This window comes from Perca fluviatilis, chromosome 3 (genome assembly GCF_010015445.1).
Source record: "Perca fluviatilis chromosome 3, GENO_Pfluv_1.0, whole genome shotgun sequence".
NCBI classification, from domain to species: domain Eukaryota; kingdom Metazoa; phylum Chordata; class Actinopteri; order Perciformes; family Percidae; genus Perca; species Perca fluviatilis.
The window spans coordinates 43023881-43040827 of NC_053114.1; the positions used below are offsets into that span (position 1 = coordinate 43023881).

The window sequence follows — 16947 nt, forward strand, 5'->3', positions numbered from 1 at the left end:
GCATACCTTAAACACAGTGTAACCATAGCTTAAACACATTTTTCAACTTTGCACTTTGTTTGCAATTCTGTAACACGCTTATTTCAAAACACTACATGTTTTCTTACATTAGACACTTTGTTCAAAAACAAAATCTCCTGCTATCATAGGGAAAACACTCAATTGTAGGCACTTTTATACACACCTGAAAACACTTTCACAGAAAACAGAACACCAATCGATCTGAGCCTTAGCACTACAAAGAGGCCTCAGGTGAGCCATTTTGAGAACTTTGCAAGCATGGAGGCAATGCAGGACAGACCAGAGCAGCCCAGCGTTGTTGTCATCTGGGATAATGTTAGGTTCCACTGGGCTGCTCTGGTCAACAACCATGACCATTTCACACTGTTACACCTGCCCCCTTACAGCCCCTTTCTAAATACAATCGAGCAATTATTTTCAGTGCGGCAGAGGAAAGTATGCCGCATGCCTCTTCCATTGCTTGCAGAAGAGGCATGCGGCATACTTTCCACCGCCATTGAGACATTGAGGTGGGATCGATCCAAGGGTGGATTTGGCACACAAGGCGATGTTTTCCCCGATGCCTAGCCCGCGAGTACATCGCCTGTGATGTTGACGAGGTCTTGTGGCCAGATCCGAACAGAAGGCGGGATCCATTCTACTTTCTACTTTTGAGTTTTACAGAAGACTGAGTCTGAGAAAATGACAATAAAAATAGAAACCCAAAGATTGGAGTGTTTTATATGAAGCCCATCAGTGTGTTGCTGGTGATATGAAAGAGTAATTCAGATGGTGCCTGTGTGAATGGTTTTGTTGCAAGAATTTAATTTTTAGAAAGGAGTGTTACGTTTTGATTGCAGTGTTTCATTTTGGCATAGATGGGAGTTGTTAATCTCCAAGTGCTATGTCTGATTAGCTTGTGTGTAGAGTTTTTGACATAATGAGTCAAGTTCTGCAAAAAGTGTGTAAGCAATAGGCAAAAACTGTAATGAAAAATAAAACTAAAAATGCTCTGATTCCAGCTTCTTCTCAGTAAAACTGAATATCTTTGAGTTGTTGATAAAACAAGACATTTGAAGACGACATATTGGGCTTTGGGAAACACTGATCCACATTTTTCACCATTTTCTGACATTGTATAGACCAAACAATTAATCGATTAATCAGGAAACTAATCAACAGATTAATCGACCATGAAAATAATGGTTAGTTGCAGCCGTAAGCAACATTTAAAGAAAGCAAATGTTCCCGCCTAAAGCAGACGGCTCATGCAGTGTGAACCCCAAGTCGTTAATGTGTTTAATGGGTTATTACATTTGTGTGGAATGATTACTGTAGCAGCCGTAACAAAGACTGAGTGCTGGCCTCCAGGTGCAGAGACTGCCTGCAGTGCTCCATCCACCAACTAGCTCCTAATGGACGGATGGATGTGTACGTACAACACTCAAACCTTTTTATATCCCTTACAGTACGACGGGGGGGGCACAGAATAATAGAATATTAAAGTAACCAATGTAGCATCGCAGAAATCAACAACAGGTATAAGCAGGGCCACACGGGACCTGCGGATGCAGAATTTTCCGCAGAATTTAAAAGTCCCATATCATGCTCATTTCCAGGTTCATACTATTTGGGGTTTCTACTAGATCACGTTTACATGCTTTTATGTTCAAACAAACACATTATTTCCCTCATACTGTCCGAAACGCTCCGTTTTAGCGCCTGTCTCTTTAAGCCCCCCTTCTGAAAAAGCCCAGTCTGCTCTGATTGGTCAGCCTTACTGGGTCTTCCACATCTGTGCTCTCTGAGTTTCTGTACCATCATTGCAGCCGGAGAATGATAGTAACAGCACCGTAGTGGGACTTTCTACCTATATATAGTACAGTTGTGACATCACAACCGTACAGAAGTCCTGACGTTCAAAGGCACAGTTTCTGTATACAGGCTGTGTGCATTTCTCTGTGGATTGGGCGTTTTGATACTGTTATATAATCAAAAAAGACATGGAAATCTCACTTTTTACAATATGGGACCTTTAAGAAAATCAAAAAATAAAACTCAGAATGTTAACACATCGCCACCTAAAGGCCTTTACACACCAGGGAAGTACTTTCACACAGAATGCAAATACATTTTCACAATGTTTTTGTCACTTTTTAAACTTTTTGTTGTTGCATTTTTTCAAATTCTTTCCCGTTTTTTTTTTTTTTTGTTTGTTTTTTGGTGCAACTTTTGTCACATTTTTTCAGATTTTTTGGTTTTCCGTTATTTTTGTTTCTTTTTCCTACTTTTTTTAATGCTTTTTCCAATGTTTTTTTTCCCGTAGTTTTTGTCGCTTTATTTTTGTTACTTTTAAAAAAAAATCCCCCTGGCTTTTGTCGAATGTTTTTCCCCAATATTTTGGTTGCTTTTTTCAGCCTCAAAGAGACAAGAGACAAGAAACAAGTCACGGCATGCAAACACAGCACCGTGTGTTTGTGTGTGTGTATATGTGTGTGTGTGTAAGTAAGTGACATCACCCTCACATCACCTGCTGCTCCAGATCAGGGTTATTATAGTAAACTAAAATGAAAATAAGCAGTGAAGAATATTTTTAGTAAACTGAAACTATATTGCCAGGTTAATATATGCCAGCTTAATATATATTATATTATTATTATAATATTATTATATTATATATTATTTATATATATATATATATATATATATATATATATATATATATAGTTAAAAAAAAACTCTTGTTGTGACAGTGAACCACAGAAACTGAACGGATTCGACATGAGATGGCAACGTGCTGTAACAGCTTCACATCGGACAAAGATTAAACATTAAACATCATTGTTGTTCTCCAACTATGTATTTTGTGAAAAAAAAAGCAAAAAACCCTTCTGAGACATTATACCTGGCTCTGACAAAAACAAACTAAATATATAAAAACTAAACCTTTCTGAAAAACTGAAACTAAAACTATCAAACACACTCCAACTTAAACTAAACTAAAATGAAATCCAAAGGTTAAAACTAAAATATAACAAAAACTAATTGAAAATTCAAAACTATTATAACCTTGCTCCAGATGCAGAGATGTGATGGATGTGCTGATATTTGGAGCAGTGACACACAGACACACACGCGCGCGCACACATACACACACACACACACACACACACACACTGCAATCCATGCAGAATGATCACACCTTCCTTCAGCTTCCCCCCAGGATGTTGTAGGGACCCCCCCATTTGAACTTGTTCCCTGCTGAGTGATTCTGCTGATAAGTTGATTGAATTGTCAACACAAGAATTGAAATCTGACCTCCCTGTCTCTGTGTAGCGAGCTGCTACGTGTAGCCTAGATATCTCTCCTCCCTACTTGTAACATATGGAACAGCCCGAGGGGAAGTGAAGGGGACTAAAAAGGGGGGGGGTCGTTCTGGCCAAATGGAACTGGGCCATTGTTAAAGTGCAGCCTTCACCGAGCGCAGAAAAACTTACAGTTTGTACTTTTTTTCAACACCAGCTTCTCCACGGGAAGTCGTGTCGGATGGATGAGATGGAGACAGAGGACAACATTAGACATGTGATAAAAAACACAGACACACAAAACAAATGCATGAGATAAAAGAAAAGAGGGGAATGCATGGAAGAACATAACATCTGATCAACTGATAAGGCCTTCTGTTTTCACTGTGCCAAACCAAGCTAAGGTAGGTAGGTAGGCATCTATCTAGCTACAGTATCTATCTATCCATCCATCCATCCATCCATCCATCCATCTATCTATCTATCTATCTATCTATCTATCTATCTATCTATCTATCTATCTATCTATCTATCTATCTATCTATCTATCCATCCATCTATCTATCTAGGCCTCGTCTCCTGCATGAATAATCATAATGGTACATGCCCCATGTGTGTGTATGAGTCAAAACAAAATAAAACTTGTTTTGAACAATTTCTTTGTCACTCTGCAGATTGATTTTAAGTAGAGGGAGAAAAAAATCGATTTAAATCTTAAATTGGATTTTTTTTTTTTTTAAATCAGGGATTTTATTTTTAGGCCATATCGCCCAGCCCTAACTGAACCTGACATCTGTCAAGTAAAGCTGCAACGATCACGATTATATTCACTGTCGATTAATCTGTCGATTGTTTTCTGGATGAATGGATTAGTTTTCGGTCTCTAAAATGTCAGAAAATACACAACACACAGGTGAAACATGTGGATCAGTGTTTCCCAAACAGCCCAAGATGACGTCCTCAAATGTCTTGTTTTGTCCACAACTCAAAGATACTCAGTTTACTGTCCCAGAGGAGAGAAGACACTAGAACATATTCACATTTAACAAGCTGACATCAGAGAAGTTTTGCCTTTTTTTTTCATAAAAAAAATGACTCAAACCGATAAATCCATTATCAAAATAGTTGCCGACTTTAATACTTGACAACTAATCGATTCATCAATTAATCGTTGCCGCTCTACCGTCAAGCACTTCTCTAGTTGGTATCCTGGTATTCTATTATCTATTAAACACTTTTTGTTACAGGAGTGAAATTGATGTGAAAAGTATGTAATTGCTTATTAGACTAATTAGCACAGCGCCTCGTTTAGCTTCTCTGACCTTATTACCGTTTCTTGCAGCGACCGAGAGTCACGGATAACGAAACAGGACAGTGTCATGCTATGAATTTCTCTGACAGCAAACCAGATTATTTGTGCATGCAGATTTTTGTTCGTCTCAAGCAGTTTAGATCATCGTCAAACTCACTCTCTCTAAGGGCCACACTGGAAAATGAGAATCACATTAAGGGCCAGAAACATTATTGACATTTTATTCAATCGAAAAAAAGCCAAATATTTTCGACTGTATTATTGCATGTCTCATATAGGCTCACAGTTTGGTCCACATAAACCCTACAAAAGTCAGCAAAAAAGTTCCTCAGCCATCACAGAAAAAAGGGACAAAAATGTTGAAAAAAAAGGGGGAAATTGTCGGGAAAAGTGCCAAAATCATGGCAAAAACGTTGCTAAAAGTGGCAAAAACTTTCGGGAAAAAAGCACCATAAACGTCAGAAATAGTGACAAAAATGTTGAAAAGGTGACAATAACTAGGTGGGTCGAAATGTATAGTGAACCCTAACCCTATGAGTTTGATACATGTGGTTTAGATCTTTCTTTCCTTCACCTTAAAAAAGCATCACCCACGTCAACAACAGCCTGGGAGTACTGACCGACTATTCACTGACATGTTGCATCTTTAATGGCATTAGACAACAAGAGTGTGCTCAATGCTTGCAGATGACAGTGGATGAAGGAAAGTTTCTATCATTTCTGTTCATTGTAAACATGTAGAGCTGCAAAGGTTAATCGATTATTCAATTAGTTGTCAATAGAGATGCACCGATAGACCGGCCGGTGACCGGAATTGGTTTTTCACGTGCTCGGCCATGACCGGCGACCGGCAGGTCTCAGGGACGCACGCACACATGGACGCGACAGCACGGCCTCTTTTTTCCTTTCTCTCAACTTCTCCGCTGTGTGTTGTGCGTACCCGCTCGCGTGGGTCCGCGCTATTCTCGCACATGTAGGGAACCTGGTGAATGAACCTGCAACATGTCAGCTGTTTGGATATTCTTCAGCGTGTGTGCAGAAGATAACAAGTTTGAAATATGCAACACCTGCAAGGAGAAAGTAGGGCGTGGAGGGACAACACCAAACACCCAAAATCAAATTTTTTAGTGTGATATTGGATGTGAAACGAAGGAAATGGTTCTAACATTGCTCTTTAGATGTGTGTGAATTTCCCACACCAGGAGTCATTTATATAGTTCTATTTTATAGTGATCCATTATCTGGTAAACACATGTTCTATTAAAGAAAAGATAGAAAATAAATATTTGTGCGTGCTGTAAAGTGGTTAGAAAAAATGAAATCGGAATCGGCTAAACTCGGTATCGGCTGGCCTAACTCAATGAGAATCGGAAATCGGAATCGGCCTAGAAAGTTGTAATCGGTGCATGTCTGGTTGTCAACTATTCAATTAATTGCCAACTATTCTGATAATTGATTAATCGGTTTGAGTCATTTTGTTATGAAAAAAAAAGGCAAAACTTCTCTGATGTCAGCTTGTTAAATGTGAACATGTTCTAGTGTCTTCTCTCCTCTGGGACAGTAAACTGAATATCTATGAGTTGTGGACAAAACAAGACATTTGAAGACGTCACCTTGGGCTTTTTGGGAAACGTTGAGCCACATTTTAGAGACCAATCAACTAACTAATTGAGAAAAATAATCCACAGATTAATCGAAGAAGAATCAGGAAAAAGCACCACTTTAAATCCTGTGTTTCTTCTTCTTCTTGTGTCATTCAAGTAAGAAATAAGCAGAAAAAATGTCTAATCAACTAACGAAATCTTAGTCGACTAAGACCCAAATGACCGATTAGTCGACTAATGAACTAAAAAGGCGAAGCCCTAAAATGACTATACACTACATACGTACATCATTCTAAGGTTCCTGTAGTGTGTGTTTATTTGAGTGCCTGTTTTAACTGAACTGAATGTGTTTGTCGGTCGGACCTTGAGTTCTAACCTGACCTGACCCCTATTTTCAGACATTATAAGGACCAAACGATTCATTGATTTATCCAATATTCAACCAACCCATTAATCAACAATGAAACAAATTGTTTGTTGCAGCCCTAGTTCATTTTGTCTATTTTGTTACTTCCCAGAAAAGTCATCGCGTAGAGCTTTACACCACGCAGCTACGAGCTGAGCGAGTTCTGTGGAACCAACCAACCTACAGACACATTCTGCAAATGTACTCACACAGTCACACACAAACGCGTAACGTCAGCACGTGGTCCCTCGCTGGTCTTCAGAGCTCAGCTGACTGAGAGCGAACGTCTCGCTCTCAGTCAGCTGAGCAGGTTTCGGAGGAAAGTGATGCAGCGCTATTGATATCTGTGGCGGGAGAGCTCGCCTTCTCTACGCCCACACATTTCATGACACCCTGCTTCTTTCTAGCGCACGCCGGCTCACGCATTAAGGGTCGCACTCATTGGCATGCATCCACACTCTCTGCCTTTATTTATAGAAGCTTGAAAACACACACACACACACACACACACACACACACACAAACACACACACACTCTGACTTGGCTGTGCTGGGTTACATAACGGTGGCCTACTAAAGCAGCGCGACACGTGACCTGCGTGAGATGATGTTGAACTCTGCTGAGGGTTAGGCCTGCCATCCTATTGCTCCATCCCTCTCTCACACACACACACACACACACACACACACACACACACACACACACACACACACACACACACACACACACACACACACACACACACACACACACACACACACACGTCCCTCCCCTGACTCAGACTGACATCACTGCGGGCCTCAAGGCTGCTCTCATCAGCCGGTTGCTAGGCAACCCGTTCGTCCACAGGCACAACCAACGCACATTTTAATCTAGGAGGCTAAGAGACAGGGATAAAAAAAAAAAAAGAAGAGAGAAAATACCCACAAATGTCCAAAAGGAGAAAATCTGAATGTTAGCACTGGTGCTGAGGCTGACGGCAACACACTGAGGAAGAAAAGGGGAAGAAAGAAACGAGAGAGGAAGAGCCGGAGATTGTGCAAGAGTGCAAAGGATGGAGAGAGAGAGAGAGAGCGAGAGAGAGAGAGAGAGGGAGAGAGCATGTGTGAATCTAGGCCATGTTCTGTGCATCTCTGTTGCCATCTGTTTGACAGCCACAGAACAGAAGCAGGACCACCTTTCCCCTCCGCAGGCCTCTTCATATGACGCGGTGGTCTCTTTCTGCCTACAACCTTACAGAGAGCCAAAGTCCCTTTTCTCCCCAAACCCAAACACAGTCTCCCACTCCCAAGTCCCTTTTCTCCCCAAACCCAAACACAGTCTCCCACTCCCAGCGTGACGCTTGGTCAGGGGCCTTTGGCGTTAGTTACTGACGCAAAACATCTCCTTAAGCTTCTCAGACAGACGCAGGGGGGGCTTTCAACTAATCCCAATGTAATCCCATCTGCGGCGATATTTGACACTCTGGCTACTCACTTTGGCGTTGTTTTTTTTTTAAGTGCAGGGTAAAAACACATCGTTAGGGTCTGGGAAAGATCATCGTGGGGTTACAAAATGTACGTTTAAGTGACACGTGGGACCAGAACGGGACGTGAACCCTATTCTCCTGGGTCAAAGTCCTGGGTTGTTTGCGGCATCCACCATACACCTAACCTGACTCCACCAGATGGATCGCTTCCCATTTGCTCGGCATATCCATCTGGGAACTTTCCATTGGAGAACTTTTGGGAAGGGGCGAAAATACTGGTTAGCTGATTGGATAAACCATCTGTCTATCACCACCTATAGTTGGTGATAGACGGGCCAACTCAACCAATCAGATCCAACTCTTGCCGGGAGAAGAGCAAAAACATCTTTTCCTCCGAGAAAAGCCTCCAGTGCCATTTTTTGCTCTTCTTTCAATGAAGGAATACTTTCTGATTCAGATAAAACTTGCTGCGATAGCTACGCTCATCTCATCTGTGGAAGCCGCCACGTTGTTTAGACTAACAGTCGCTTCTCGTTGCGTCACACCTAAACCCGCCTCAAAACCAACGCTGATTGGTCGGTCGTTTGGCGAACGGCTCCAAATTTTCTGTCTCAAGATGCCAGACTGATCTGCGAGTAGAAAACTTGAGCTCGCCAGATCAGGACGCTCTCACGAGGCTACCATACACCTGCCTCCTTACGCAGATTTTCGGTCTTTAATACTACTCATCTCACTTCTGTTCCATCTTTGTTGGCAGTCGCACATGCTCAGTAGCTAGGTAAGGATCATATCAGCTAGCTGTTTAAACAACTTTGGTCAGTTACAAGGCAGGATTAGCCGGGAGACTTCTTCTAAACGAGTTGCACTTCCAACTTTGCGTGGAATACCTGCAGAACAGGGACATGGAAGTAGTTCTTTTGTAGATTAGGGTGAACTTGTGTGTGTTGCAGCAGTGTTTTTGCCATTGAGCACGAGCTAGCATGCTAACGGTTAGCCCCTTCGTCTCGGCTAGTGATGTAGAAAGCCGTGCAGATTTTGACCAGCTCACCAGGAGACTGAAGGCAGGACACATTCAGAAACCGTATCTCACTCAAAACACCATGGATGGGTTTAATTCCAAGTTTGTATGCGTGTGGAAGCACCAGAGACACAAAATATTTTTTTCATAATATGGGCACTTTAAAGGTGCGCAATTGCCCATTAATTTTACATTACAGCTTGGTTACCCTTTAAATAATCTGTGTGGGTGAGGGAGCGCTGGAAGGACACCCTGTGAGTACTAGTCAAACTTTTGTCTCTGTCATGATCCATCCATGCGTCAGTTTATGTATAGATATTAGAGCTAGCTAGCTAAACAGTTAGTATTGTATTAAACTGCCAAACTCTACAAGTTATTCTTATTCTGGTGTTTTTAGGAGCTACAGGTGCATGTGCATGACCACCATCCTATGGGAGGCAGCAGTACCGACCCAGATTTGCTCATAAGCATTTTAAACTTTTCCTTTTTTTCTTCATTTCGGATTTTAATCACTTTTTTGGATTTTATACATTTTCACACAAAGCACACCATGTTTTTCTTGAGTATAAAATGTGCTATAAAAGTATAAAGTTTGCCTTTCACTCATTTGGATTTGGACTGCTCTCTGGGGATGACGTGCACGGCTCTTGGTCTCTCGACCGCCCTCACAGGGCTGCGTAAAAATAAGTTGTGTCTAAAAGTGTCCATACATTCATGTCATGGTTGAGCTTTGGGAATGAGGGGGAGAAGGGGGGTGCTCAGCACTGATGGATACTTGTATATACTTTATATATATATATATATATATATATATTATAAACTTTGTATTTGCCGTGGAAGACATTTGATTCTGCCTCAGAGCCAGATGACATATGATCATGCAGATGAATAGAGGGGATAGACAGATCCATGCGTATTGACTCTGCCTCTCTGTTATGTCTATTGCATTACATTGGTGGAGGTAGAGAATAGAGCTGAAAGTCTACCTGTTGGGTTTGGTCTTAATTTCTATGATTTTACACGGGCTCGGGCTTGCGCTCCGGGTTGCGCGGTAAATGAGCGGTCAGGTGATGCGTTTCGATTAGCGCGCAAATGGATGCTGAGGAGGTAAAACGGAGGCTGGCCTCTGGAGGACTTATTCTATTTCTTTGTTCCAACTTCCAAGTGGCCTATAGCCTACGTTAGTCATGTATAAATTATGTTAAAAAAATCTATAAATGACTCATTCGCGGTGTGAAGCGCGTGTCGGCGCTATTCTCCGACATGCACTCTAACAACCACTGCTGATAGACGGCCTTTTGTACAGTCGGACTGTAAACGGGTTCGGACTTTTAAAAAGCTGTCAATCAAAATGTACTTGTCGGGCCTAACTTTTAAGGCCCGATTACAGCTGTAGTATAGAACTCACTGTACTGGTTTTCATTATGTGCACCGTTTATCCTGCCGTCGGGGAGGACCTGAAGGTGAAACCGGATGCCCACGTTGCAGTAGAGCCTCCGCACTCTTTTGATGCCCAGCAGATACTCACTCTCCCAGTTCAGCTCCGGTTTCTCCCCGGAGATTCCCGGCACAGAGCGGGAGAACAGGGTGTAAATTTACAGCAGCATTTCGCTGCCATTGTCGGCACATTCTTACGCAATTTATAAGGGCCGAGTGGGAAAAACTGGGACCTAAACAATAAACCAACACATCCCCTCTTGTAATTGTTACTGAGAAGCTGACGTAAAATACTTTTCCCAGATGGCAGATTATATTTGCAATAAACCTGACATGCGTCACAAATAGCATACAAAAAGTTGATCAACGTATCTGCTTTCTAGAAGTCATAAGAAACTTCCCTGTGCAACACAATTCTCTCAGTTCAGAAACTCATTGCAAATGCATGGCTTGGGGGGAATAAACAGTTTACTTTGAGAGGCTGCCAGCTTCATGCACCTGATACCTTAGCATCATAACGCAGCTAACAGCACAAGCACACTCTTCCCTTTATAGGCAAAGCAACCTTCCGAAAAAAATGGCAGAACAAGAGGCACTGAAGATGCCTAACGTCACACCATAATCACTGTGAGATTAAACAGAAGGCCATTGTGATGAAGTCATTAACTGGGCTGATTCGTTTTGCATTATGTATAATTTATTCTGCAACATTAAAATGATTTCAGTATCATATCTAGTATTAAATAGTCATTTTCCATTCCATTTTTCCTCACGAGTATTCAACTTTATGCAGAAAAGTGCTCTAAATTCTGATCATCGTCTATTGTCTACTCTTAGAATATAGTTCAAGTAGTGGTGGGCGATATGGCCAAAATCTTCTATCCCGATATTGGTCATTTCATATCTCAAAAAACGATATCTGTCATGATGTAGAATGTTTTCTGGTAATTCAACAAATAAATAGTCAATATGAAATAACCACAAAGTAAAGCCTATCTCTGTATACTAGATAGGAAACGATCGCGAAAAGATATAGAAGAATATATGCGATAGTAGGGTTGGGGTACCTAGGTAACGTTAGCCTACCGTTAGCTAGTAGCTGGATTAAACACGGTTAAAATGCTGACAGCTAAACGATCCAACGTGAAAAAAAACATTTTTAAATTGTTTTGAAGATATCGCTCCGCCCTAAGTTTAAGTATGTAATTTCTTTTCTTGAGTGACCGTGGTCACAACGTTGTGTCAACACACAGACGGACAGGCAGAAACTAACAACATAACTTCCTAAAACCCGTGCAGCATGACATCGACAGTGAAAAAAATAAACACACAGAAGTGGAAACGGGGCTTTGGGCTGACGTCATAGCAGCCGATGGAACCTACCTGTGAAGATGGAGACATAGAGGGCATGGAGAAAGAAGAGGTGAAGGAATTACAGGAGACTGGAGAAAATGGAGATGAAGATGGAGAGGCGCGAGCTGAAAATGAAATGAGTACAAGGTGTAAAGGTCAACAGATGGAAATGAAGATAACATGATAGTATGTGGCGGGAAGCATGAAGGAGGGTACAACAAGGCCGGACCTAAGCAGCTGCTGAGCATCTCACTGTAATTACCACAAATGGACGTCACTGTGTTGTGTTTATTAGATCAGAAGGCACGGACACCCGGAGGAATCAACTCCTTCCCTCTGCTCTCTACACCTCTCTGATGAGCGATGGGACCATTCATACAAAATGCATGCGAGCAGTGAATTATTCATCGTGCTTTTTATTTCCCTCTCATACTAGAGGGATGTGAGTTTAAAAAACCATGAGCTGAGCTGGTTCAGGAGCAGGGTCCATCAAATCGTTGTCCCAGTTCCTGCAAATGTGACTCCCGCGTTTCCTGAACAATCTACAACACGGCTTTGCAGGAAATCCATCTTGTTATATCAAATGTACCATCCCTTAATCCTACCTATCAACAAGTAAACAGCCTTCACTTTCATCATTTATAACCTGTAGTTACTGTTATAAATTTGAGCTGATCCTTTGTGCTTCTATCCAAGTAAACATTCATTTTAGAAACATTGCATCTAAATGAAAGGATGAGCTGAGTGAATAATGTCTACACCTGGGCTGTCAACGAATATTCTAAATTCTAATATATATATATATCAGGAAGAGAATTCACAGCAAGCCAGTGGGCGCGTTGATGGCGTTTTTTATCATGCGGCTGCCGCTTATGGACATAATGTGCAAAAATAGATATTCGAATATATTCAAACTTATGTATCTTTTGGCCAGTTTTGACAGCCCTAGTCTACCAGTGTGCTACATTATAAATAGGGGGTTTGACTACTCAGAGTCACTCTTTAATCAGAACTTCATGTGAAGAGCGTGTACATCATGACTCCATGACACACAGACCTCACAGACTTGGACTTCTACCACAATAAAAGCATGTTTCAACACTAATCTCAACTGCCAAATATCGTGAACAGAAATGATCCACGTGGCTGACTGAAGTTAGTAGCTGCTAGCATTTGCTGAAGACAACAGAATGTGTGCTTTTAGAGGGAGGTACGTGCTGGAACTATTTCTTCTTCTGAGGTCTTGTCATAACAGAGAATTTGCCAGGTTTCGGCATCATCATGCACAGAGACCTACTGTATATAAAAAGAGTTCACCTCTGACAACCTGCAAAGCTATGCTTTATATATATATATATAAAGATACGTATATGTTAGGGTTGTCAATGAATTAAAATATTTAATTGCAAATAATTGCATGATTATGCATAGTTAACTCGCGATAAATTGCAAATTAATGGCACATTGTTTAACTGTTGTGTAAATGTACTATTTTTCAAATATTTCATGCTCAAGTGGTGGAGACTCGACGGTGGTAACTCAACTCACATTGACAGTACGTGCAAATAACTTAAGTCTTGTCGAAAGAAACCATGTGGAAGGGCTTTGAAACTGAACTTGCCAAAATCGAAAGACTGTTTTCTTTTTCCATTTCTGCTCAAGGAGGTTTGTTTCTGCTAGCCATCCCCAACGTTACTGCTGCATCGCTTCCTAAATTCCCAGACTACGAAATGGCACACATCATATCAGGGGTGGCTTGTGGCCTGGAGATAAAATGGTTGCCCCACAAGGTTGGCGGATCAATCCCAGGCTCCTCCGGCCACATGTCAAAGTGTCCCTGAGCAAGACACTGAACCTCAAATTGCTCCCCAGACGCTGTATGTATAGCTGTCCACTGCTTCTAATACTTAGGATGGGTTAAATGCAGTAATAGAATTTCACTACATTGTACTGTGTGTATGTATAAAGTTTGATCCATGTGTGGGGTTATCCTTTATATAAATATGAAGCCTCCTTTTACACACCAGGAGACAAAGTTGAAAATCCTGTCGACACAAAACCAAACTCATAAGTATAATCAACGATGAGCATGCAGTGGATCAGCTGGTAGTCCCCTTTGTGATAGATGTCACAAAACCCGGGGGAAATTAAACCAAACTATCTGAATGGCTAGATATGTCAATGAAGACGTGAAATAAAACCCAATTTATCTGAATGGCTAGATATGTCAAGTATCCATGCTGTGACACAACAGCAGACCATGCTACATGCAAATACTGCATCTTGCATCCTGCTATCAAATCACTGTAGACTGTAAAGGGTTTGCTCAACCTACGGAGAGAGAAGTTAATTTCTTACACAATTAACATACCACTGAGATAGATTATTAACTAAAGTAAAAGACGAAGGAAGATCTGGGACTGATATATGGGGCATTATACACAAAATAAAAAAAAATTTAGATAAAAAGAATTTGGAAACCCAGAGTCAGGACTTATGACGTACCTTGTTCCGAAGCCCCCCCTGGTCCCCGTGGGGGAGTCGAGGCTTTCTCCTGGCTTGGCTGGCCTGTCGCGATTCATGTGCTGCAGAATGGAGCTCAGCTCGGTGATAACTGTGTTCTTGGAGTCTGGTGTGGATGGGGGGCTGCGCAGCTCAGGGGGCTGATCGCCCCACAGCTTGGATGTCCTTTGAGTTGGAGTCCTAGGAGGTTCTGAGGATGAAGGGGGAGGGGGAGGGGCCTGAGGAGGCGACCCATAGGACTCCGGGGGCTCTTCAATGAGAGTATCATGATAAAGTGATGTTCTGTTGATGACGGACTTGCCCTTGGGTTTGGGTGGCACAGGGGGCCGATCCACCAGGAAGGCATGCCCGTCCGCGGTGGCATAAAGGCTCTCCAGAGCGCTGTCGCAGAAGCCTCCCTCCGATGACAGGGTGGAGATGCTGGAAACGGTGCTGGTGGTCTCCATGTGCTGAGGATCCCCGCTACTGCGGCTGTCTACCTCCTCGATGCCCGAGTCACCCACCCCTGACTCTGAGTCAGGTGGAGGGGGAGGATACGAGGGGGGCATGCTGTTTGCCACCCGTTTGTGTTGATCAGTGACAGGCGGTGGGGCGTGAGCATGGTATGGGGGTAGAGGGTGTCCCCCATTCCGTCTCTGTTGATGAAGCATCTCTGCAATGGCACTAGCCTGGTCATCAGGAATGTCAATGCTGTTGGCAAACTCTAGCGGCGGGGGAAGGGGCTCCGAGAACTCAAAGTCCTCATCGATGTCAACTGAGGCCAGAGGGGGAGGGGGGATGCGGAAGGGCAGCTTTACGGGTTCATCCATGGACTCGCCTAAGGGAATGCTCCTCCTCCGTGATGAGGGTGGCTGAGGATTGACGGACAGTGTTGTAGCGTTGATAGGATCGGGTTGGTTGGGGTCCTTCAGCTCAGAAGGCCTGTTGCTGTCCTGCCCCTCCACCTCTTGGTTGTTCACCTTGTTGCTTGCTTCGTTGCTGGTGTGGACCATCAACAGCCCGGCTGACTTGGGCGGTGATGTGTCTGCCACATCGGCTGGCGCACTTTTCCTCTCCTCAGCTGCCTGATGCTGCCGTTCTTCCCGTGCCCCATCAGACTCATACTTCTGCTCTGTGGCCTGCCTCCGCAGACCGCCTCGGCCAGGCCGGCCCATGGTTGCTGAGGAGATTGCAGCGAAACTTGTCTCGATCCCGGAGCGTAGTTTGGTGTCAATAAACAGCGGTTGGTTGAGGTCTGGTTTGTGGCTTGGCTGAATTGGGAGGGACTGGGCTTCGTGCTTGGGCGTTTGCTGAACCTGAGGAGGATTTGGTGCCTGATTCTGAGGATGGTTTTGTTGCTCCTTCATCGCCCGGTCACGAGCTGCCAGGGCCAGAGCAAGTGGAGAATTAGGATCCAAGGGCTTGCCGGTGACAGGATGGAGGTAGGTCCCATTGGCCCTGTAGTGGCTCTTAGGAGGAGTGGCTGGGAGACTAACAGGACTGTCCAGGTTGGGACACTGGCCTGTTCTAGTGTTTAGAGGTTCCCGTACCACTGTAGGCTCAGGAGTGTTGAAATCTGTCATGTTGCCACTACCGCCCCCAACAGGGGGCCCAAGCTGTGATGCGAGAGGAGGACCCAATATCCTTCGAAGCCGCTCGTCGCTACTAAACATGCCTTCATCGATAGACTTTGAATGGCGAAGGCGAGGTGTTGGTGTGGGACCACCGAAGTCATCATCCCCCATGTCTACTGACTGGAAGGCAATTGAATGCTTTTTTGCCTCTAGCCTCTTTTCCCGGTCCCGTACTGCTCCGGCAATAGCTGCCGCAAAGGGGTTGCTTAGAGACATAGGGTCTTCAGGACGCAAACCACCAACAGTGGGCGTTAGAGGTGGGTGTTCAGGGGTGGTGGGCTCGATCTCCATACTGCTACCCTGGCTGCTCTTTCCACTGCTGCTGGTGGAGGGCTCCTTTACGATGATAGTGGGGATGGGAATGGAAGAGCAAGTTCGTTCTACTGGCGTAGTAGGCATGGAAACCGCGCCCGAGGGGTTAGCTGGCATACGACACGTTTTCTCGGGACTGTCCTCAACGTTGGGCTGCTTTACTAGCATGCCCTTCCTTCGAGCTGGTTTGGCTGGCACATACAGTGTCTTATTGCCCACCTCGGAGTAAGGGTTCTCCGGCACAGGTGTACGCCCTCGAATGCGTGTGGTCTCAAAGTGCTCGGAGCTCTGGCGGAAATAGCCACGCCTTAACGTACCAACGTCGGTGGTCCGGCTAATCGTCTTCACTGCATTGGGTGAGTTCTGGGTGAAGCTGGGTCGAGTGGTGCCGTAGCTCTTGGGCGTTGGGGCAGCAGCTGAGTTGTAGTCCGGTGGCGAAGGAGGTGAGATGGCTGGAGGAGGAGGGATGTCTTCTGAGGTGTCGGGCATAGAGAGGCTGCGGGAGAACTTGAGTAGGGGAGGTGTGAGGAATCCCTGTTTCTCATCCTCCGATGTACCTTGGAGAAATTGAGCAGAAAGAAAAATCATGTGACGA

The 16947-nt window shown here is 43.7% G+C and overlaps 1 protein-coding gene across 1 annotated transcript in view; it reads right to left on the reverse strand.

Annotated features, from left to right (window-relative positions):
- Positions 1-16947, reverse strand: part of LOC120556519 (SH3 and multiple ankyrin repeat domains protein 2-like) — a 287467-nt gene that overhangs the window by 6160 nt on the left and 264360 nt on the right. Inside the window, exon 23 of the mRNA XM_039796163.1 lies at positions 14410-16909. Coding sequence (XP_039652097.1) covers positions 14410-16909 — 2500 coding nt within the window. The remainder of the gene's footprint in view (positions 1-14409; positions 16910-16947) is intronic.